Below are 23,754 nucleotides of genomic sequence, written 5' to 3' on the forward strand. Positions count from 1 at the left end.
ATTGCAGCCCAAAAAGCCAGTTGTATCCTGGGCTGCATCAAAAGAAGCGTGCCCAGCAGCTTGAGGGAGGCGATTCTGTCCCGTTACTCAGGTCTTGTCAGACCCCACATGGATCCAGCTCTGGGGTCCTCAGGACAAGACAGACATGGACCTGTTAGAGCAGGTCCAGAGGAGGGCCAAAAAAATGGTCACGGGGGTCGAATACCTCTCCTGTGAAGAAAGGCTGACAGCGTTGGGCTTGCTCATCCTGGAGAAGAGAAGGCTCCAGGGAGACCTGATCGCAGCCTTTCAATATATGAAGGAGGCTTATAAGAAAGACGGTGAAAGACTTTTTACCAGGACCTGTAGTGACTGGACAAAGGGCAACGGTTTTAAACTGAAAGAGGGCAGATTTATATTGCATATAAGGAAGAAGGTTTTTTTACGATGACTGAACAGATTGCCCAGAGAAGTTGTGGATGCCCCCTCCCTGGAAGTGTTCAAGACCAGGTTGGATGGGGCTTTGAGCAACCTGGTGTAGTGAAAGATGTCCCTGCCAATGCAAACCATTCTATGATGTGAAATCTTGCTAATCCTTTTTTTTTTTTTAATTGCCTGAAATCCTCAAAACTCTGAGGTGATTATTGGAATTGGGTGATCTTTATTTTCCAGATGAAGAATTTGAATATACCCTGAGGAGTTCTCAGGGAGGGCGGGAAGGAAACTGTATGCCTATTAATACTCTATAAAGTAAGTACACTGTGAAATGAGAAAAACATAGCATATCTTCTACTTTTTCTTTCTGTATTTTATCTTGATCCCTTTTCTGTGCTGCAAAAAAATAGCATTTTCTGTAGCTGTTACACTTTTGTAGTGTTTCAGAGAAGACTTCTCTTGCATTGGTCATTCTTTTAGATTCAGTGGGGCTTTTTTGTCTTTTATACCTGTACTTACTTTACACTTGTAAAATGTAAATAATTATTGATTTTTCTGATGACCTCAACTGGTTCATCTCTTAAACACCTTTAGGACAGAAGTGTGTGACAAATTAGTTTAAAAAGCTGTGATCGTGTACATGCAAGCTTGGTTGACAAGCCCAGATTTTATTTTCCATGCTGTATACCTGATTTCTGCCATTGTGACTGTTGGAACTGGAGCTTTGTCCTGTTTTCTTTGTTACATGATCCTTTTTAATTTACTTTATGTGAAAAGGCTTTCTAGACAATATCAACCTTTTTGTAGGATTTGGTAATTTACTGTAACTTTTTTCTTCTGGAACACAAAATGGCAAAAGTTGCCTACTGATAACACTTGCCTTATAAAATGCCTTCCTGCAGAAATACACATGAGCTGGTGTAAAGGACTTTGTCAGAGAGCAGGAGAAGACAGCGGAGGGAGAGGAGAGCTCAGACGGATGTGTATTCATAGCATGTATTAAGAGTGTGTTTTCCAGAATAACATTATTTTCATTCATGCCTCTGCCTGCAATGGAAAGGCAAATTAATAGAGATTAGTTGAATGGAAGCAAATAATGGCTAATATATGTTTTATTCATCTAATGGAAAGATCAGTAAATAATAATAGGCAGCTTGAGTCTTGTGTTCAAATTCATATTTTGTATCCATGACATTGCTATTTAAACACTGATTTAAAAGTAAGAAACAGGAAGCAGCTTTAAACATAAGGGTAAATGTTTTATATTATTTCTGCAAACAAGTAGTACAATTCTGTTTATTTTAAAGATATATGTTTGTTACGTGCTATATAATACATCGTTTACTTTGGAAAAAGCTTGTCTTGCTGACATTTGCTTCAAAACTTACAGAGCTTCAGCATCTGAATGTTTTTTTTTGGTTTTTTTTTTTTTTTAAATTACAGCATTCTCCCCTAGCGTGCTAATGACTGGCTGGTGAATCAGCTTTTAAATGGATATATTATCTGTATTCAGACTTAGAACTGGAAAATAAATTCTCATTTATAAATTTTTTTGACTTTTTTGCTATAATACACTTCTTAGTATTTTCTCTCCAAAAGACAAACTGTCCAAATGAACTGATTGGGTGCATGTGTACCTCTTGGGCATAACATGAAGGTATCAGACTGTGATGACTGGGTCTCTGCTACTGGATGCAGTTACATGTCATACAAACCTTCTGATATTATCCATAGTTTCTAGTCCATATCCAGGCCCATATGATTTGCTGTGGTCAGCAGGTTATCATGTTCGTGAGGCTTTTCATATCAGGTCTCAGGATTAAAAGGATTTAGTTTTAGAATTCTGTCTAAAAGCAGGTTTTAATAAAATCCAAGTTTAGGACATAGGTCCTAAAATGCTCTTTTGTGTCTGAGCATTGACTGTGCTAAGCTTTTCTAATGCTGAAGCTTGACAGTAAATGCCAACCTAATGGAAGGTGTGGCCAGGAGGAAGCTGAGGACCACATCTCCCTCCCGCTGCTCCCGTGGTTTGCATATTTATTTTTAACAGAACTACAGAGTATACTGTTCTGTTGAACTGGTCTTAGTAGAGCAGTAGTAGAAAAATGCAGTCCTGTTCTGAGGACGCTTGTGTCCTGTGGCAGTAGAGGGTGAGTTCGGTGTCCTGGAGGCAAACAGTTTTGCTGGCCAATATTTGGAATATTAGGGTGTGTTTATTCAGTTTGATTACTGAGCTCTGAGAAATGTTTGAAATTGTCTACAATTCCTTGTATCGTTTGGGAGGGGCAGTAGCTTGTGTGGCCTATCTTTAACAGGCCAGTTTGTTGCATGGAGCTCAAGTCAGACTTACAGAAGTGGCTTTACCACCACCACCACCACCACCCCCCCCCCCCCCCCGCCCCCGCCATCTAATATATAGAGTTGTTTCGGCAGTACAGCAGCTGCCATTTGACTTAGCCCTCAGCTGGCTTCCTAATGAAATCAGTGCTAATTAGCCTTCTGTTTGGGGGTTCTTGGAGCTAATCTCATTGTGTTGTCAGTAGAAAAAACTTTGTCCCTACTTCTGCAAGGTTTTAGAGTAGCTTTTTACGACACTGTTACTGTGACCTCTCTTTTGCACTGCTGTGAAGCCCCCCAGGACTGGAGCTGTGGGAGGTAGAGCGGTACTTGCAGACTGCTGAAAGCCATAGGGTGCGTTGCTGAACCACACTTTACTGAAAAGGTGTGCAAACTGCAAGTAGAGCACTCTTTCAGGGACCATTAATGAAAGTAAAGTATTTAAGCCTTATTCCATGTAATGTAAGGTGTGAAAGAACAGTTTGCATTAACTATAATTTCTGAGTGAAGGTGACTTTTGTAATATGGCAAGGCATGCAACTACTATGTAATACAATTACATGATTTACATTCAGAAAAAAAACCTTATTAGTAATTTGCACTTTAAAATTAAAGGAATGCTTCTGTGCTGTATTTGACTTGTATGTAAAACTTGCTTCATCAGATTATTAAATATCAGTGTTCATCTATTTTTAAATAGTACTGAACAGTTTACTTAAGCTTCAGGGGATGTAGAATATCAGTTCGAAAATAATACAATTGCTTGATAGAATCCTTTTCTATCGTTAATAAAAGCTAACTGTGGATGAAAACATCACTGATATCCCTTGATGATATAGTATAGATTTCAGAGTATCATGTTTATAGAAAATGTTTCCAGATTTTAATAACACAAACATTTGTGCAGTGCTTGTATTTCCCATGTCTTGTCTGAGCGTTATGTTCCAAAAGCCTTTTACAAAGGCTGAGGTTTGGTACCTTAGACCAAGAAATATAACAAAAGCTGAAATCAGGAAAGGTGAAATACCACATCTCTACCCTCAGCCAGTTTGAAATAAGAAATTTTAAGTTTTTTTAATAAGAAGTCAGAACATAGCATAGCTTAGGATTTGAAGTTTTGCAATTGAAAAGGTTAGGATACAATAATTTCCAGGATACCTTCTTTATAGATAAAATTGAAGACTGACTTTATAGGCACTGATTTTGTTAGATTGTGGCAACATAAGGAGACACAAAAATTTTAATTGCAGGAGGAGTAAAATCCACAAATGCTTAAACATGTTTTTCCTTTTGTAACAGGTGATAAATCAATATTTGCATGAATCACTGATTTAAAGAACCATTAAATTCCCACTCTAATCTTCTAATAGTTTATTCCACTAAGGAAGAGTCAAAACAAGAAACATGATTGTGATGAAACAGTGATTGTTTCAGAATTAATCCACACCCATTTTTTAACATCAAGAATGCTTTTCTTTTTATTTTGAAATTTCAGGAGCTCCAATTTCAAAGACTTACCAGAGAACTGGAAGTGGAAAGGCAAATTGTGGCTAATCAGCTAGAAAGATGTAGGCTTGGAGCAGAATCACCAAGTATCGCCAGCACAAGGTACAAGTCCTGATGACTTCACTTTCATATGTCCCATAAATTAAAGGGCTTTTTAGTGATGCTTATGTCCTACATACATCTATTTCACTGATAGCTGTTCACCTTCCATTAATATTTGAAGTATAAAAAAAAATATGCAGATTTGATGTAAAGAGTTATGGGACAGTTTAAAGAAGCCTCTCTAATTGATTACATTTTCAACAAAGTGTATGTAAAGCTTTAATTTCTCTTTAAATATGTTGAATTTTACTTTTAATATTCAGCCAAAGAGAAATACGGTAGACTTACACATATTTGTATCAAAGTAACAGTGCTAGTTAAATGTAGTAATCAAAAAAAAATTTTTTTTTCCTGAATTAACTACCTAGTTTCATCCAGCTTTTCTGAAATACTTTCTGTTGTTAAATTTGTTTTCAGGGAACATCTTGCTGTAAGTGTGTTGTTAGCATATTTAAATAGCACGAAACATACCTAATATATTTCACATACAATGACAATAACTATAGCAAAGCATTTTGTTAATATTTCAGCTGTAACTAGTATTCTGATTATCTACTTTTTTTCAATTCGTTAGCAAACTTTTTAACTCTAAATGTGTTTGCGCACCTATTCATCTCAAGCATATCAAATGATTGGTAGCTCTTGAATCTGAAAGCCTTGATAACAATGTGTTCTCTTATGAAACATTTATACCTGCATTTAGGGTTACAGCAAACTTCATGTTGGCGTGTACATAGAGAGTATGCTCTGAACTGTATTATTTCTTGCCTTAAATACTGTTTGTTTCTATATTCTTTCAGCAATAAACTTGGGTATCATTCTGAAATGTTTCCTCCTCTGGCCATAATAAATATTTCTGCAAGTTAAATGGAAAGTTGTTCCTACAAAAACTTAAGAAACAGGAGGTGATGATTTAAAAATAAATTTAAAAAATCCAGCGTACCAGCTAACGCAATTGTTTTTATACATCAAACTACCCAACTTGTCATTTGACAGTATTGTTACTATCATGACAACTTTTGTATAAGAAACTCTGAAATATTGAAAAGCATTCTTTGGACCAGACAACTGTTTTATAGCCTTCATGCTTGCCTATCTTCCCTCTAGATCCACATATTTCTCCAGCTGTTGCTCAGATTTTGTTTTGAAAGCTAAGAAAGTTTAATTCCTGTGAAAGAATAAGTAAAAAGCTTCAGTTATTTTATGCTTCCTACCACCTTTCATTCAGTCTTGAATGTCCATTTTCAGTGAATTTGCCTGAGTAATACAAAGGAAAAGGTTTTTCTACATCCCAAGTCCAGAGAATTTTGCGTACAAAGAACACCAGAGTTAGCTTATGCCACAAGTAACATTGAGTAGTTAGTTTTTGAAATAATGTACAATTACCAGTATCTACACAATAAGTCAGATCCTATACTTCTATCAAATACTGTCATTTACAAAGACAGAAAACATAGTTTACAGCATCATGGAGTCATTTCTTCTTTTGGTTGCTTCCTTATGGATAAATGATGTTTATTTGTATTTAAAAAAAAAGATTATGAAAGTTTAGGGGGAGAAAATATGAGCACATAAGTTGGTTTGTAGTATACTTTGGTACATCTGTGAATCTAGATAAACTCTTCAAGGTCTTGTATACTGGGCCATAAATTTTCCATAGTTATTAATAAAATATTTCACATTTTTAAAACAAAAGCCTAATTATATTCTTACTTCTTACAGACACCTCTGTATTCTGACCACTGTTCTTCTTTTTCTAAATTTTCTTACCCCAGCTGAGTCTGGTCCTGTATAGATGAAAATGCTATGCTACATTACTTTTTTACTGAGGGACATGGAATTAAAACTTGGTGTAGACAATATGTTCTGAGATGTGTGTGTCTTTGGTTAATTTTTTTACTTATTCTTTAATGCAGATACCCCTTTTAAGAGATGTGTGAGAAGCTTAAAAAAAAAAATAAAAAATCTGTATTTGAATTAGGTGCTTTCATTTCTTCACAAGTTGCTTCCAGTGTATTTAGAAGAGTTATTGAAAGAATCAAGGTAAAACAATCTCTTAGAGCATATCATAGTAGACACAAACATAGCAGCAAAATTTATAGCTGTAAAAAGGTACCTGTGTTTCCCCAAACTAGGTAATGTAAATGTTTTGCTAAGGCTGACAAGAAATTAAATAAACATGAAGAGGGCATGGAGAAAAGGCTTGGAAACTGAATGCTGTGTTGAGAGATTGGTCATGGACAGCTAACAGCCTGTTCCCAGAAACACAGAAGTTAAGCATTTTGGAGAACAAGATGATGTTTCTCCTAGCCAGATGTAAGAATTGTCGGTCAGAATCTTATATTAAAAAAACTACCCCAAACCAAACGAAAACCTAAACGACAAAAACTACAAAAGCAAGCAAAACTAAAGCATAAGATGCATATACCTTTTTATTTTTATCCTTTGTTCAAGTTTTCTGTCCCTGAGGAAATCAGCAATGCTTTGTTTCAAAGATAGTACTTTAATCTTCTTTAATGTGGTTAAAACGTTTGGGAGAATTTCATTTCAGAGGTCCAACTGAAGGTTTTGTTGACCTCGGTGGTTGCAGCAGTGCCTCTGATTTACCCACTTCTAAACGGGATTCCTGCAAGCTGGCATTGGCCTGGAAGTGGTGCTGCTTTGCAAAACAGATGCTGACATGAAGTCACAGGTACTTTTGCGGCAGCATGTGCCTGTCTTGGTGGTTGCAGCTTGGGCTTCAAGCTGTTCTTTGTGTCAGTCAAGTCATCTCTTTGAGCCAGCTCATCACCCAGGTGCACAAGTGCCAGCCCAAGGGAGGTCATGGTAACAGCTGGTGAGGGAAGGGGGAAATGCAACATCAGTACTTTAAACCAGCTTAAACTTCTGCAGCTTCTCAGTCGTCCTTCATGACCGTAAGCCCAAACACTAGCACAACGTGGAGTGCAGGCTGTGCAGATGTACACCTGGATGAATCCTTCTGGAGGTAGGCACTGGTGATCAGACTGTCACCTCTTGAGCACGTCTCAGAAGGACTCTCATTTCTGAAGCATGGTTCATTCTGTTATTGCTAGTCCTTAAGAAATGTATGTGTTGCTTTATACACATGAACAAAGCAAAACAAACAGAAGGTACTTGCAGTTTAGGTTTGTTAGTCTGTTGCTCACGTGTATTACAATTATATTGTAAATGCAAGCAGCACACAAGAGTAGTGGGCTCTTTGCTCTCTTAAGAGGAGTGTGAAAGATGAGAACAAGCAGATCTGCAGATCCTAAACAATTGTAGTGTAATGGGTGGAGAAGGAAGCACTAGATCAGCTGCAGCCCTGGAATCCAATATGGCTTTTTTTTTTTTGTGCACCTGTAGCTTACTTGCCTGTTAAAATTATTCCTTCTCATAATTATTTTTATAAATGGGTATTGTGCTAGCACTTCTAAGATATTTCATGGCATCCCGTACACTTTCAAACCTCTTAAGAGCCTGAAATGATACATGATCAGTGTTACATGTAAGTATTAAATATTTTTGCCCATGTTATACAAGATCAGAGATGATAGACTGGGAAAAACAATGTGAGGTTTCAGCTGTATCTTCTTACTTTCATTTCATGCTATAACATGCACATGGTTCTATGAAGAAGCAAGCTACTGGGCTGTTCAGCCTCCCATACAAACAGATATAGCATTGCAGCTAACTTTCCATCTGTAGCGTTACTGATTCAGTTGGATTTAGTTCTGGGCTGCCAGATGTGTTGGAGTATGTGCTGATGCAGGTAGATATTAATATGTATCAAGGGTCAGTAGTCTGACTCACTTTATAAAACACAGTTTCTAATCTCTGAGGTGGGAGTTGGCTATATGACTCTCACAGTTGACCGATTCTTTTTGTGAGTTATCTATTGTGTGTAACATGAAAACTGAGTGTTGTTGGGAGCCAAAAGGCTCATACTTATTAATTTAATTGTAAAATACTGCACTCATAATAGCAGCTTGTCACAAACACTTTAACAGAAGTATATAAATGGCACACTAGACTTCATCAGAGTGCAAGCCCTTTTGGCAGTACAGTAAATAATAAAAAAAAATTTAACACTTCAGGTACTGAATGGTCAGTTTGAGTAATAATGTGCCTACTTCAAGTCTTCTGAGTTTTGTAAAATTAAATGTATTCATAGCTACTAGGATGGTTTATTTTCTCAATTTTTCCCAATGCCGATTGAAATACAGGGTGTATTTTCTGTAGTAGTAGAAAATACTCCAAAGTGATTCAGTAAAATATTACGCTCTGTGATTGAACACTGTAAACTTTCTGTGAGATGAACATGTATTGCATTTCATTGTCACACATTTTTTTCTTATAAAATGGGAGAATGCTTATAAAGAGTATAAACAGAGCAAGTAGTTTTGCTCGAAAGCCAGCATGCTGTCATGTTAAGCTCTGTAACTTTTGTTCTACTTGAGGAGCAGTAACATGCAAGACGCTTCCAAACTGCGTGCCGCCCCCACACTTGGGGCATTCCATGGCATGCAGCAGCAAGTTTACCCTGACAAGACCGCTCACATTAAGCTGATCTGGGTATAATTATCCTTACAGAAACTGGTTTCATTTTGTTCATATGATGTACCAAATATTTCAGCATTTCCAAAAGGTATATTTGAAATTGCTTGCATATATTGCAATATATAATGTCACCAAACTTTCATGGCATATTATAAGCTCCATAGAAATTACCTTTAGAATCAGTATGTGCTTTTGGGGTGGGAAGAGGGAAGGAATCACAGTAATTCAAACTATTTATTTATTTATTTACACTAATACTACACTTACTGAAATTTGAGAACAAATCAATTAAAGAGCTACATTAAATTTAGAAGTAAGAAAGAAAATATATACTTAATTTTCTTTGCAGGGCTTCAGCATACACTAAAAGCAGGACTAAAATGTATTTGACAGAATTTAGCTAGGTAATGAATAATTTTGAATCAAAATCTCCTAGTTGATCATCATAGAGCTGTTGGAAGAATATTTTGGGCACAAACATTAATAGTCCATTTATCCTAACAATTTAGAAGAAATGGTGATTAATGGCATCATTAGTAGCTAGCTAGGAACTACCTGCCATGTTGGATAAAATAACCAGTCATCAGGTCACCTGACAGTTGCTGATGCTAAACATTCAGAGGAGGTACCCGTCTCCGTTGCACAATGACGGAATCTCCTTTTGTGAGAAATTGGTACCTCCTGTGATTGTATTAGGTTTTACAGTTCTTAGTGTATTAGAAATCTTCTTTAATAGCTGTGGAGTTTCTATTCTCTATATTACAAACATATAAAGATTTGGGTTTTATTTTATTGTGTTTTAGACTAATACCTTGTGACCTTAATTTCAGAACTTGAGAAGGGACTGTTAGGTTTGTTCTCTGTTTTTTAAAACGCTCTCATTGAGTGTCTTCTCTGTCTTTACTATTTGATTGAACTTTGAAATGCCCTTACTTAAGAATTGTCTTAGGAAATGAACTTATTTTTTTCTTATCTTTCATTTTGGCTAATTCCCCTAGTAGAAAAAAAAAAGGGGGGGGGGGAGGCAAGAACAGAACATGAACAAATTTTCAGGATTTTTTCATGCTTTCTTCACAGCCTGGTTCTGATTTGCCTTTTTGACTCTACCTATGTGTTAGAAATTTCCATTGATGTGTTTCCTTCTGGTTTGTACAGTTTCTTACTTGCTTACTTCAGGTCTTCAGGCAGTCCTGGGAATGTAAATATAGTAAGAGTCATCCTTATAGGTAGTTTCATTAGTGGTTAAGGTGGACATACAACCTTTGATGTGTATATAGTATGTGTTGCGTTATTTTCTTGGTTGTAGTTTTACCAAATGACTTCAGGAAGCATTATAGTGTCCTCTAACTTCTAGGACCTAAAGAGTCACTATATTTCCAGTGAATCCATCATTTAATAAGGCTATTTAAGATGCTTAGCTTAGTGGGTGATCAAAAGCACTTATCTTGAGATACAGAAGACATCATTCCAAATCTCTGATGCTGAATGCTATGTCTTTCCTTTGGCACTTCAGCTGTGGCACTCAGGCAGCATCAACTGTTTGTTTAAAATTACAGGGTGTGCTATCATTTGTCTTGAGTCCACAGAAATTTAGAAATGCTTCTTTTTTGCATGTCTACATCAAAAAATAGTGAAACTTGCAGTTTCTTGTTATAGCTCAAGTATTCATATATTTGCTTTCTGTTTACCCAGACTGTAAGTCTTTCTGAAATTCTGTCAAAGCTTTTGAATGCCAGTAGAATTGAGGAATTTGGTTTTTTTTAATGCAATTTGCTGATGTTCAAATATGAAAAAAACCCTGTAGCTTACTGATGAGTTGCTCTGGTGATAAATTGAAGAGTGATGATTTAATATTGACTTCAGCTGCATATGTAAATACTTCCTATCTTACCCCGTAGTAGACTGGGCTACAAAATAGGATTCTTATTTTTACTGTGAATGTACATCTACTGCACGCTACAGATTGAGATGCATTAAGTGACTATGTGTCAACTGAATTACAGTAACTGCTTGTACGAGTGCTCATGTAAGATGACCTAAAGTCTCTAGTGGACAGTTGTGATGGATCAGGTGGTAGGCGTTTACTTGTTACTCTCTGAAAATGCCTGAGGTTCTGAAAGAGCAGTGAGTGTTGTGGTAGTTACTCTGGTGCATCATTTAGGTAAAATAATACTTGAAGAGCTGTTAATTCTTTCCAAAGACAGCCAGACCTGCCAGAGACCTGCATTTTGAATTACTATTTCGTGGTACCAGTGGGAAGAGGTGGGTGGTGGGGGGTGTGCTGTTACTACTGTCACAGTGCTAACTGCGCGTGGTGTCAGACAGCGTAGGGTGGCAGCGATGTCCTGCTGTCCATAGGGCTGGTGTTCCCTGTGCCCAGCTGTTCTGCGTGGCTGCCTGCTCTGGGGGCTTGGGAGTCTCAGTCACTTCTCAGCGTTGGGTTTCAAACTGAAATAGCATCCTTCAGTATGAGTGACCACAGCGGGGGTAGTACTCCAGATAACAGCTTTCTAAATTCGTACCCAGAGCATTAGTGCTTGCCTGTGTCAGCTGAAAACATCTAGCGAGTTGTAGGACCGCTTGCTCTTGGTGGCAGAGCTGTTTAATTTCTGTATGTGGGACACAAGATAGATAGCTATGGTACTTAGTACAGCGTCTAGCAGAGTGGGTACAGGAATTAGTGAAATCAAGAAGATAGCTGTTAGAAAAGTTGAAGACTGAAAATTACCTCCTTTAGTTAAAATATTTCTGAAAACTTCTGCTAACCTATATCAACAAGAAAAGCAAAAATACGAAATCTCATTATATTGATTTTGATGGTTGCCAGTTGCTTGTAATGTGTGTTACAAGTACATGGAATTTAATATATGCCATATTATCAGAAAAATCCCCCTATACCAAGAATTTACAGTTACACAAAGCTTTAAGCCTTCATACTGCATATAATTGTAAATGTGTTCTTTATGTAGATATTTAAAACAGAAGATAAAGGACAAGTAAAACAATACATTCCGTCTTAACAGGCACTTAAGTTTTGGCTGGCAGCTCCAGCAGCAAGCACGAATCCCTCTGAATAAACTGTTTGCTACTGGGTGCCTGACAGAACAGATGTATTCCAATGATGAAAGCTTAGCCAAGCAGTAAACTAAAATACTAAAGAAATATGTGTGAAGTACATACATTTTCAACAGAATTATATATTTAGCTTTTTACAGCTTTTCGCCATTTTGGAAATATTTAATAAATAATATGTGATTTTTTTCAGCTGTTGCCTTTTTGATGACAACAGTGGTGTATTCAAGCAGTTAAGACAGGCAATGGAAATCACTACTTTTCTCTCAAGCAGTACTGTTTAAATCAGAAATACACTTCATCTTACGGAATACTTGCTAAGATAATAGGCTTAAACTCTTTCTGTAATACCTGCAAAAAATGTATGTAGCACTGAGATTTTAAGTTAACCGTCCAGTCTGGAAACTGAAGATCATAGTTGTGTTTACATAATTTTTAAAAAATAGCATACTGCTTAAGACATTGTAACAAGAATTAGAAATCTGTAGTTTTCTTAAACTTTAGTATTGTTCCTGTAGCCTTGCTATCCCATACACAGGTACTGTCAGAGATCTGGCCGTGACCTAGACCAGCCAGTTCTGCCTTTGAAGTGTGGCCAAGTTCTTGAGCTGTCATAGCCATTTGACTGAGACGAATGTTGACCTCCTTTTCTAACTTAGAAATCCAAAGCTGGAAAGTGTTTATTTGAGAGCTGTTGCTTGAGGAATGTAAAATGGTACTAGTGATACTTGGTATGTTTTGTCTCTAAATGACCTCATACGCAACATTTTCCATTTATCAGATTATTTTTTTTTTTTTCCAGATTGGCAGCTGGTTTAATTTCGTGTCTAAGACATCAGCTTTGAACTAAAGCTGTAAGATGGCAAAGAAAAGGTGTGAAATTAAGAAAGGGACAAAAGAAAAACAAAAAAACCCCCTCAACCCAACCATACAAAAAAATCCAGATATTTAGGAAATACAAGTGAGGGGGAAAAAAATGCAAAGGATAAAAAAAACCAAAAGTGAATAGATGGGTTTCAGCGGAGTTTATATGCATGCTCCATCTTCAGTTACCAAATATTTGTGTTACTCACTAAAAAATTAATGTTTCAGTGTATGTATTTTATCTGCACTTAGTGTAAAGTTATGTTTTATTTCACTTATTCTTTGTGCTCTTGTGAAGCAGATTGAGAAGGGAAGAGAAAATTCTCTTCATGTACATGACCGTATGTCTGATATTTTATCTATGCTTTCCTTCCATAGTATTTAAAAATAGCTGCTATACTGTAATAATATTTATCTCTAACTTCTTTAATTGAAAACTATATACATCGTACCAAACTATTCTGAAAGAAAAATAGAATTTCTGCATGTCTACCCTACTAACCTAATTCTTTCTCAAGGATAATAGTAGGCTAAAATTAAGTATTTTTAGAAGTGCAGTGCACGACATATGGGCTCTCCTTAGATATATTACATGTTAATATCAGGGAGAGACAGCATAATGACTAGTTAATGGCAGCAGCCCCTCATTGGTAGTGCAGTATTTGACCACACTGGTTTTTAAACGGAGAATTAAAATGCATTAGACTTACTTATCAAAGCTGAAAGATTTGGTGACTTCAAAACATTTCATCTCTAAGGTGACAAAATCAGATGATGAAGTCAGTAAGTGGTAGGTGATGGACTTTTGCAAAAATAATTTAATAAGAATCAAGTTAAGTTGTTAACCAGTTTAATTTTTCATGAAGTAGCTTTCTACTTATGACCCATAGTCAGAGCACCCTTTATCCTTCATAAGTTCTGTACATGTAAAGAAAGTTCAGTTAGCCAGATGCATGGGGTAGAGATACGTTTGGGGTTTTTATAATCTTGTGTATGTAAGAGTAAAGTATTTCTGTATGCTTAGCACTTTTTACCTTTCCTAGCACCACAGAATGATGTCATCTCATTATAAAGAACTGAGTTTCCAGAAAGTCTGAGGAATGAAGTAAAAGGTGAAGACTGTAAAACTTGATGTTTGGGTAGCATGAGAATTCTGGGGCCAGTGTTCACAGTATCTGTCAAATAGTTTTCATATTTCTTCATTTCAGTGGAGAAAAGTATTAATGAATAGTCTAACAGTAATTGATTAAAGAACCCATTATATTGCAAGTTTGCTTGCTGAAGAATAAAGAACATAGTCTGTAAAGAATTTATGTAGATTAACTTCCAGAACTCAGCTTTCAATAGTTAAAATTCATTCAGTTTTATACAAATTCTTTTGAATTCAATACCAGTTTTGGTACAAATTTCCTCATGAATTTTAACAATAGAAATATTTTTAAAGGTTTTATCAAAATAGTAACAAGGTTTAGTTTGCAAGCAATAAAAGAGTGAAGTTGCACAGAATTGAGTTTGGCATGTAGTTACAATCCCCAGAATATGCCAAAGAAACATTCTGGACCTAATGCACTAGTTAGATTCCATGGTAGTGTACTAGAAATGAGAAACATTTGTAACTTTTTATTTAAATTGAATTAACTTTAGCCCAAGGCTGTGCAAAAATTGAAGTTTGGTGGTCTTGGCACTGCTTACTGCTCTGGAATAGCCAGGTGATCGTGGTACAGTTCCTTTGCTGCAGAGTTCTGGCTGTCTCTAGATACTTTTGGTTTTTCATGGAGCTGTCTAGGTTGTGTACCATGTTCACTTAGTCTGTTCTTCTTTGGAGAAAGTTGTAATAGCTTAAGAAATAACCATCTGTAGCCGTTTATTACCTCCTGTTAGCTGGAGGCTATGACCTTCTTTCCTGAAACGCCTTAGCAGGTTCTGTCATGCAAAATCTGGGTTTGTTTAAATCCCAATTTAAACTATACCACTAAAGGTAGTTTAAACTAATCCACCTGGCTTTGCGCTCAGGTGGAATGACAGAACTCACATGGTCACAGTAGCTGAGTTTTGGGGAAGGTAGCTGCTGGTGGTTGTAGGGTAACTTCTTAAACTGTCCTAGTTAAACCCACAGGATAACATTCAGTTGAACTAGTTACTTATCCTGTTTTGGCATGTAGTTTGATTTTTGTTCATGTACTTACTTAGTGTTTCTGACATTGGACTTTTGTTCCAGTACCACTAAGTGATTTTGTCTTTGTCTAAACTTAAGATATTTGTGCTTCTGGGCTTGGACAAGATGGTCCTTCAGGAAAAAGAAAATATCTGAAAGTTCAGGCATGCACCTGAATTTGATGGTCTGTGTTTGAGCACCCTTCTCTCCACAAGCATCTCGGAAATACAGTCAAACACAAAGAAACTTCTGAAGGCAGATGAGCCTGGAAAGCCTCAGTCTGGAGTTCAACTCTTCACCTGTAATTCTATACACCAAGTTTCAGTCTGTTTAACTGGTCCACTTTATCTACATTCTAAAGAAAAAATAAGTGTAGCACCCCAAAAGATACTAAAATTGTAGACTGAGGGAAAGAATAGCCAATACATAGTAAAAATTCTGTTACTACCTAGATATGAACCTGGCTTAAGGTTGAACATGCTTGAAGCCTGCATTTGAATTCTCCTTTTTCTTTACATTTCATTGTAATTGTAGTTTAGTCTGTGCTAGTATGCAAGTTTAGCACTCTTATACACAAATACCACAAATACTTTGTTTCCAAAAAAGGCTCCTAAATGACTGATTTTGTTTTAGAAAATAGTATCTAGTGTTGTTCATGTTGCTGTGCTAAAGTTTTTTGTAATTGGTAGCTGTGGTAGAAAGAAGTAAAATAAATAATACTAATTTAGAAATAGGTACATCTTACCCAAAATCACAGTTTCATGCTGATATTTAGACATCATAAAATCTGATGGACTTGCCTATTTTTTCTTTAAATAGCTTTTTGTTTGGAAGATAGCAGCTTATAATCATTGCAAAAATGATTTAATATTCAAAGTTTGATAGTTTATATGTAGAGTGAGGAAATACTCTACATATTTTTATGGAAAAATGTATCTAATTTTAATAATACATAGATGAATTTTGCATTTGTCTGCAAAGGTAGTTGTGCATCAATACTATTATCAACACATGAAAGAACATTGCTTTGTAGAAGAAAAAATGGTTAAGATAGTTTGATATAAAATAGTTACTGGAAAAATATAAGACAAGTAAGCGTTTACACTGATACTAAACAACTGCTTGACCTTGTGAAATAGTTGTGTATCTTAAGGCATCTCTTTAACCTTGACAATGTAAAATCCGTTATCTTCTTACACTTAGAGGTGTACATGTTTTGGTATGTCAAATGGTTTGACTTCTCACATACAAAGGATCAGAATTTTCTCTGGAAAATGAAATAACAGTACAAACTGTAGGTCTGTTTCTGTTCATTTTTTTCAAACTGCTTTACACGTAGAAGCAAAATGCTCAAGAATTGTGATTCCCAAACTTCCCTTGCTAGACCCTACCATGAGCAGTGAGTACTTCTGTCTTTGAAGTGGTTTGTTTACTGCTAATCATGCACATATGACTGTGAACACTTGCTATATACTATTTTATTTATGTCATTACACCTTTAATAGCAAGTGCATATCACAAGTCATGCTCTTGTCTGTCCTGTTGCAGATAGGTTAGGCTGCTTGATAATTTGCCATGCAGTAAGTTACAGGGCTTTTCCATTGAATAATACAAAATTAAAATCAATAACAAATTATTTAGTTGTCAGGTGTAAAGTGCTGCAGAGTGTTATTTACGTGGGCTATTGAAACTTTGTCTGCTGAGGTTTTTTGTACAATTCTGTATGCTCTGGTTAAAAAAATTAAAAATCCAAACTAGCCACATGGTTCATTTTTGTGATAATTTTTTTTCTTTCTGCAGCTCTACTGAGAAGTCATTTCCTTGGAGATCGTCAGGTATTATCTTTTATGTGTACATTTTGCTTTAAGCTTCAAAAACTTTATTTTCTTGGCATTCATTTCTTGTTATGAAGTGAACTGAACATTAGCAGCAATGCTACATATCTTTTTCAACTATCTTTTCTAAAGTATAATATTAATATCCTCTTTGTCACACATGAAGAGACTTGTGTGTTCCTCTGTTATTGTAAAAGATTGTTTTGGCTTAGAGGTAGTTGCAGGTACTTTTCTTGCACCTTTTTGTGCCTTTGCATTTTTGTGTTTGATGTGACCATAACAACAGTCTTGTGTATTGGGTCTCCTTTGCAATTAATTAAAAAATACGTTTGAGTCTTCCCCTTGGCAGGTAAGGATCATGAAAAAATACTGTATATTTAAGCTTGAAAACTGGTTTTCTTTTTACAGATATTCTTACTTAACTGAGAAAATCTCCAATAAGTGAAGGTTTTTCTGAGAGTTCTTTTTCTGTTTTGTATCTCAGGATAGCTTGAACTTTTTTTCCAAAACAAGAAACGTTTGTCTTGTAGTACTTCTACATCTACTCTTGAGTATATTAGGTGTAATGGGTAGGACTGTATCTTAAAAGCGACATTCAAGTGTCTTTTGAAATAATCCAATCTGTCCTTCACAGATCAGAGCATTTAACTAGTTAGGCTTTCTGCATCAGTTAAAATATTTAACATTGAAAAGTCAATCTTCTGGACAGTGGTTGTCTCTTTAGCGTGATGAAGTGTATGTGCAGAAGTCAATATGTCAAAACCGCACAGCAGGACCAGAGATGGGACCTTGACTCCCTGCGAATTACTTCTTGCACTGGATCGTGTTTCTCTAATTCAATCATGTAGTCTTGACAGAATGTCATACTAAGTAAACCTGGTCTAATGTAGTCAAAATGCAATTAGCATTTTAGGTAGCTTGTTAAAAGTTTTATTTACCAAATTCGGTATAGTATTAATATCATATCTTTATATAAGGATGCATGCAGCTTTAAAAGCGATCCAGTTTCTGCTGTACAAAGAATAAACACATTGTAGTTATCTGCTTGTTCACTGAAGCATATTCATAATTATGATAATTGTGACTATTTTAGGTAAATAAGTCTCTCAAACTATCTACTTTTCCTTCCCCTACCCCTTACTGGTTTTTGTTTTTATTAAGAGGCTAAGGTCTTAAACTTGTGCATAATTGTATTTACATGGTTTCAGTTGCCACCATGGTATCACCTCGGCTGAGGTGAGGCACACGTTAGCTTTCTTCCTTTCTTTCAAATCTAATACTCTCAACAGCCTACTTGTTGTGGCATTTAAATTTTGCTAGTCATGGTGGTGCTTTCGAGGTATTCTTTTAGCAATGTTTTTTAAACAGAAGTCAAATTTGTTTTTTCAACTAATTGAGAAATTAGTTTTACTTATGCTTTCAATGTGAAAATTATTTTTGTGTTTTGTTTTTTTTTTTGTTAAATCACATAATTTCCCGTGGTTCTATAACGTTCCAGTGACAGTTCACAACTGTAAAGATACTTTCTGACAGACCTCAGTCATTTATTGGATGATTTATCTCATGCAACCCTATCAATTTCTTTATTTCCTCCTCAGTTTTTCCTGTAACTTACTCTGTCTATTGTTTGTTTTTCTCCTTGACTTTCTGTTGGTTGCTCTCTTTCTTTCATCGATGCAGCTCATATTTTTATTTTATCCTTTCATTCTCTCCTCCCATTTGTGTTTCTTTTCTTTAGAAATCTCCTGTGCACATGCCTGCTAAGAAGTCACTTAACATATGGCAAAAAATCATATTTCTATTTAAATATTGTATGCATTAATATAAATCTACATGTATATTTCTCACAACTCTATGTAACTGAGGCTTTTCTGGAGCAATTGCTCAGAAGTGGGCATATCTGAAAAAAATACATTTTTTGTTTAGAACTTTCCGATAAACATTTTGGTTAATGTTTACATTTATGTCGTGATTATAGCATGATATAGGTTTTACTATAGCATGAGTAGGTTTTACTTAGATTCACTCTTGAGCTTTGTTTTGAAGAAATGTCACTAGATGATGCTTTACCAACTGCAATCTGAAAAATACTGAAATTAAAGATGAATGAAAACACTCCCTTAAAGCACTTTTTTCTTCACTGCAGATAGCAGTTTATGTAAAAAAAAATTCAGTAGAAGATGTGATGTGACCGTAGCTGTAATTGCTTTATGCACAGTAGAATTATACAGAATTTTTAACAGAAATACAAAAAGGTGTTGTTTTGCAGACGCTTATAAATAGAATATTAGATCAGCAACCATTTAGAAAAAGGCTATTATTTCATTCAGGGCACTCCCCTCATTTATAGTAGCAGAGAGAGATAGAAAGACAACAATTCATTTTATTGTGCATTCTTGCCTTTGTTAGAGATCCTAAACAATCTTTATTTTTTAGCGTAGTGAAAGCATTTGCTTCGTGGCAAATGTGTGATGGAAGCGAGGTTTTCATTCAGACCTCTGTCTTAGGAACATCTGTACAGCACTGCACAATTGGAACTTTGTTCTTCTACATGTTTCTCCCAAAACTGATTATTTGTGAGCTTGACATTGATTTAGTATCATGTAATATCAAGTAACTAAAATAACAGGGCCTTATATTATTTAGACAAAAAAGATTGAAGATGAAAATACTGAAGTTGAATATAATCATAATTTAAATGTCTCGGTCCCCACAAGTATTTTATTCTAAAGAGTATGTAATACCCACTGATGTCTGTTATGATCTGTTATTGAGTTAGTGTAACAGGAGCTGTGGAAGTGCATTATTTCAGTGTTGGTGCTCTGTATCATTTCTAGGCATACTAGTGATTAAATTAATGAAAGTGTAGTAACACTTCTTGTTAAATCTTAATTAAGTTTGGTCATAATACTCCTATTATAGTAAATTAATGAGCGTCAAATTTTACTAGATGGTTTTGACCTAAGAATGTACTACTGATAACTATGCTGACTGCCCATAATTTCTGAGATGTACTGATTTTTAATTTTTTTTTTTAAATCTGATATTTGAATAGTGTTCAAACATTCCTCGTAATAGCAATTAATGAGTAACATTTTTAATATGAATGTTCCTTTGTGGCTAATTGTGCAAATAGTGAGACAACAGCTTTTTGCATACAGCTATTGGTAAAAATCAGAGCATTTCTTTACAGCTTGGTAGGTACAAATACTCTCTTTTTTATTTCGCTTTTGAAGTATACTGTAATAACAACTGTTATGAAGAATTTCCAACAGCTCATCTGTCAGGGTTATTTTGGTTTGTGTTTTGTTAGTTTTCCGTGGGATTTTTTTCCCATGAGTGCCACTAGATTTTTATATCGGGGTATTCTTTGTTGGTTTGAGAAAGTTCGTTAGCTTTGTTAGAATTTATTTCAGCCCTTTTTTCTGTCTTCCTCCTAGTATCAAATTTCTGCCAACTCCTTACAGTTTTGCCTCTCTGCAATGTGCTGTTATATTCATTTTCAAAGAGCACTTTGCAAGCTTCACTGTCCACAACTCGCAACTTTTGACATGAATCAGTCACAGAAGTTTTGACTAGACTATTGCTTCCTAGCATCTTCCTTTTGGTTTCCACTCTAGGCTCATTCATGTATTTCTTCAGTAAGAATTTATGTATCTGGTGTTACCTTTAAACGTAACTCACATTTCCTACTCCCCTTCCTTAAGGGAGGTTTAGATTGGATATTAGGAAGAATTTCTTCATGTTATCAATCATTGGAACAGGCTGCCCAGGGACGTGATTGAGTCACTGTGCCTGGAGGTTTTTAAAAGACGTGTAGATGTGGTGCTTAGGGACGTGGTTTAGTGGTGGATGTGACAGTGTTAGGTTTACAGTTGGACTCTATGATCTTAAAGGTCTTTCCAACCTAAATGATTCTATGATTCTATGTATATCTCTGATGCCTGTTCTTCATCAATAAGTGTAACATGATGGCAATTGAATGCTTAATAGTTCTGTCAAAATTTTCTTGTTGTTTCATGTCTTCATCTTTGTCCTTTTTTTCTGGACTGTTTAACTTTTTCCTTTCTTCATGACGGTGTTGTGATGTCTCCTTTGCTTTCCCTTCTGTATGATGGCACTTTGCTGTCTATAAAGTTCAGCTAATATTCTTAGAACTGAAATCAGCTTAAGAGTAGTTAAAAACATTTGGATAGTAGTGTATGAAGTAAAAATGTATAAAATTTGCAGCAGCTTCTGTTGATGGTATACGAACAGGGATGAAATTCAACTCATCCTTTTACTTACGAAGCTCTTGAGATTATAGGACCTTAAGAGAAGTGATAGTTATCCTCTGTGCACTACAACACAGTTGCACAGTGTTTCACTCTGCAAAGTATACTTACTAGGTAATCAGTTACATTTTTCATTAAAATAGGTTGGAATGTACATTTGAAAAATTAGAATTGTAGAACGACATCAAAACTACAGGAAAGAAGATTCTCAGATGTTAGTATTAACATTCTTTTCATTTAGTTTGGTAGATGATACCTCTCTACCAGTAGACCCTGTTCATGGTGGAAGTAAGTTCTTTGTTATTATGATTGAGTTTGCAGGAAACTTACATATGAAACGTTGGATTGATCTAATCAATTTCTTCTTTCAGATCCTCCGACCACCAGTGTAAACAAACCACAAGTGTCAGAGAGTGTTCATACCAATGCCTATGACATTAGGACAGAACCAGAACAAGGGAACCTCTACTCACCAGAACAGACATCTCTCCATGAAAGTGAGGGTCTGTTGTGTGCTTTTTAAATATTAGAATATATTTCTATATTGACTGTATAAAAATGTAGTACAATTATAAATGCAACAAATACCAAAGTTATATAATATTTTTGTGAAGTTGTTCGATGCTTTTATTCTTACGCTGGCTTCATATCTACAGGGTCTGTAGGTAACTCAAGAAGTTCAACACAAATGAATTCTTATTCTGACAGTGGTTACCAGGAAGTAAGCAGTTTCCATAACAGCCAAAACTTGAGCAAATCAGAAAACAGACAGCAGCATTCCCTCATTGGAACTGCTAATAACCATTTGGTGAGAAGCTCACGAGCTGAAGGGCAGACTTCAGTCCAGGTATGCTCAAAATAGTACACTTTATCTCTGTACACTGTCTATAACACAGTTTTAAAGACAGTAGTCGAATAGCTGGACCTACCTTTGTATAGGCCATAACTGATGTCATTAAATTACACTTTTATTTAACACCTTTACTGGTTAAAAAGCAGAAATGGCTTGCAGCACACATGGACTTGTTTGCTGAAATCAGCATGCATGTGATCTGGTTCATTCACAGCAGCTGAAATTAAGTAGAACTTCTGAGGACTCCTGACTGCAGAGTACACTGCTAATATAATCTCAAGAAAGTATCACTCATTTGAAATTCAGTTGTGATATTGGGGAAAACCTCCTAGAATTTAGCCTGTATGTAAAAATAGTGCTTAAATGAAGATGGTATTTGTGTTCCTGTACCTTCTACTGTTTCTGGCTTTTTTACCCTCCTTTTTCATTAATCAGAATGATAGTGAGACAGTAATGGACAAAACTTCTTCAGCTTATACTAGAACTCTTTGCATTACTGTTCCTGAATCTCCAAAGCAGTGGAGTAGTGAGGAAAGCAAGCATAGGTGCATATTAACATAGAAAGCCAAATAAAAATGGGGAATGAATGGTTTTTCAATGTTAAATTGCCATTTTATATGTTAAGAAATACTGGTTTGAAAAAAGTTATTTTATAGGAAAACTGGAAGGAATTACATTTAGGGTAAAAGCTACTCTTCAGCTGCTTTTATATATTGTTAAATTGTGTGCCTTTCTTGTTGACTTCTCTGTCTTATGGGAGAAAAGTATCCACTACATGGCCTAAATGATAAATCTATCAAATGTTTTTGTTTTTAAACAGCCTTCAGTAAATATTACTACCAACCGAGTCATGAGACGTGTCAGTTCAGTCCCATCCAGAGCACAGTCTCCCTCTTACATGGTCAGCACAGGTGTTTCCCCTTCAAGGGGGTCGCTGCGAACGTCTCTGGGTAGCGGGTATGGTTCTCCATCAGTTACTGAGCAAAGATCCCTTACTTCTCATGCGTACGCATCCACTACTCTGCCAGTACAGCGGGCAGCATCCCCGTATGCTGCTCAGAGACCTGCCTCCCCGACGGCTGTGCGGCGGATTGGCTCGGTTACATCCAGACAGACGGCAAATCCCAATGGCGGGACTTCCCAGTACCAGACATCGGTCAGAGTCGGCTCTCCTCTTGCCCTTACTGATGTACAAACCAGAGTAGCTTCTCCGTCCCAAACTCAGCTGGGATCTTCTTCCCCGAAGCGTTCTGGCATGACTGCAGTTCCACAGCATTTGGGAGCAACACTGCAAAGAACAATTCATGATATTGAACAATATGGACAGCAGTATGATATATACGAGAGAATGGTCCCTCCACGTCCAGATAGCCTTACAGGTTAGTAAAAAGGTAAAGACACAGCTTAAAACAAACCTACAGCTGTAGAAAACACCTAGTCTTTTTATGGATGAAATGTTGTAGCGCTAAGTTGTGATATCTGTGGTGGATGTATCAAATCAGTTGTAAATATTGATGTCAAACACTATGTATCAATCATGCCATAAGTTTCTCTTTAATTACCAGATTGCTAGCTCTGCATTAGACTAAATCCTATGTTTTAAGCAGCTAAGTAAAATTCTGAGTCTTCCAAACAGAGGCATTTCAGTATTTTCGAAGATAAAGTGCATTTAAATGTATGTGCACGTTATACACAATGTAAAAGATACTAGGCTGGAACTAGTTTAATGTCTAGTTCTTTCTTAAAATATGTAACTTTGTACCATTGAATTTTATTCTTTTT

The 23,754-nt window shown here is 36.0% G+C and overlaps 1 protein-coding gene across 4 annotated transcripts in view; it reads left to right on the top strand.

The window, feature by feature from the left end:
* The window catches only part of PKP4 (plakophilin 4), a 104,307-nt gene that overhangs the window by 38,072 nt on the left and 42,481 nt on the right, over window positions 1-23,754 (top strand). Inside the window, exons 3-7 of one of the 4 annotated variants that reach the window (XM_075029136.1) lie at window positions 4,247-4,359; window positions 16,811-16,845; window positions 21,491-21,622; window positions 21,776-21,966; window positions 22,793-23,351. In XM_075029136.1, coding sequence (XP_074885237.1) covers window positions 4,247-4,359; window positions 16,811-16,845; window positions 21,491-21,622; window positions 21,776-21,966; window positions 22,793-23,351 — 1,030 coding nt within the window. The remainder of the gene's footprint in view (window positions 1-4,246; window positions 4,360-16,810; window positions 16,846-21,490; window positions 21,623-21,775; window positions 21,967-22,792; window positions 23,352-23,754) is intronic. The other 3 variants (XM_075029137.1, XM_075029139.1, XM_075029138.1) reach the window with 3 other exon arrangements.

Source organism: Buteo buteo, chromosome 5 (genome assembly GCF_964188355.1).
Source record: "Buteo buteo chromosome 5, bButBut1.hap1.1, whole genome shotgun sequence".
In the NCBI taxonomy this organism is placed as follows: Eukaryota; Metazoa; Chordata; class Aves; order Accipitriformes; family Accipitridae; genus Buteo; species Buteo buteo.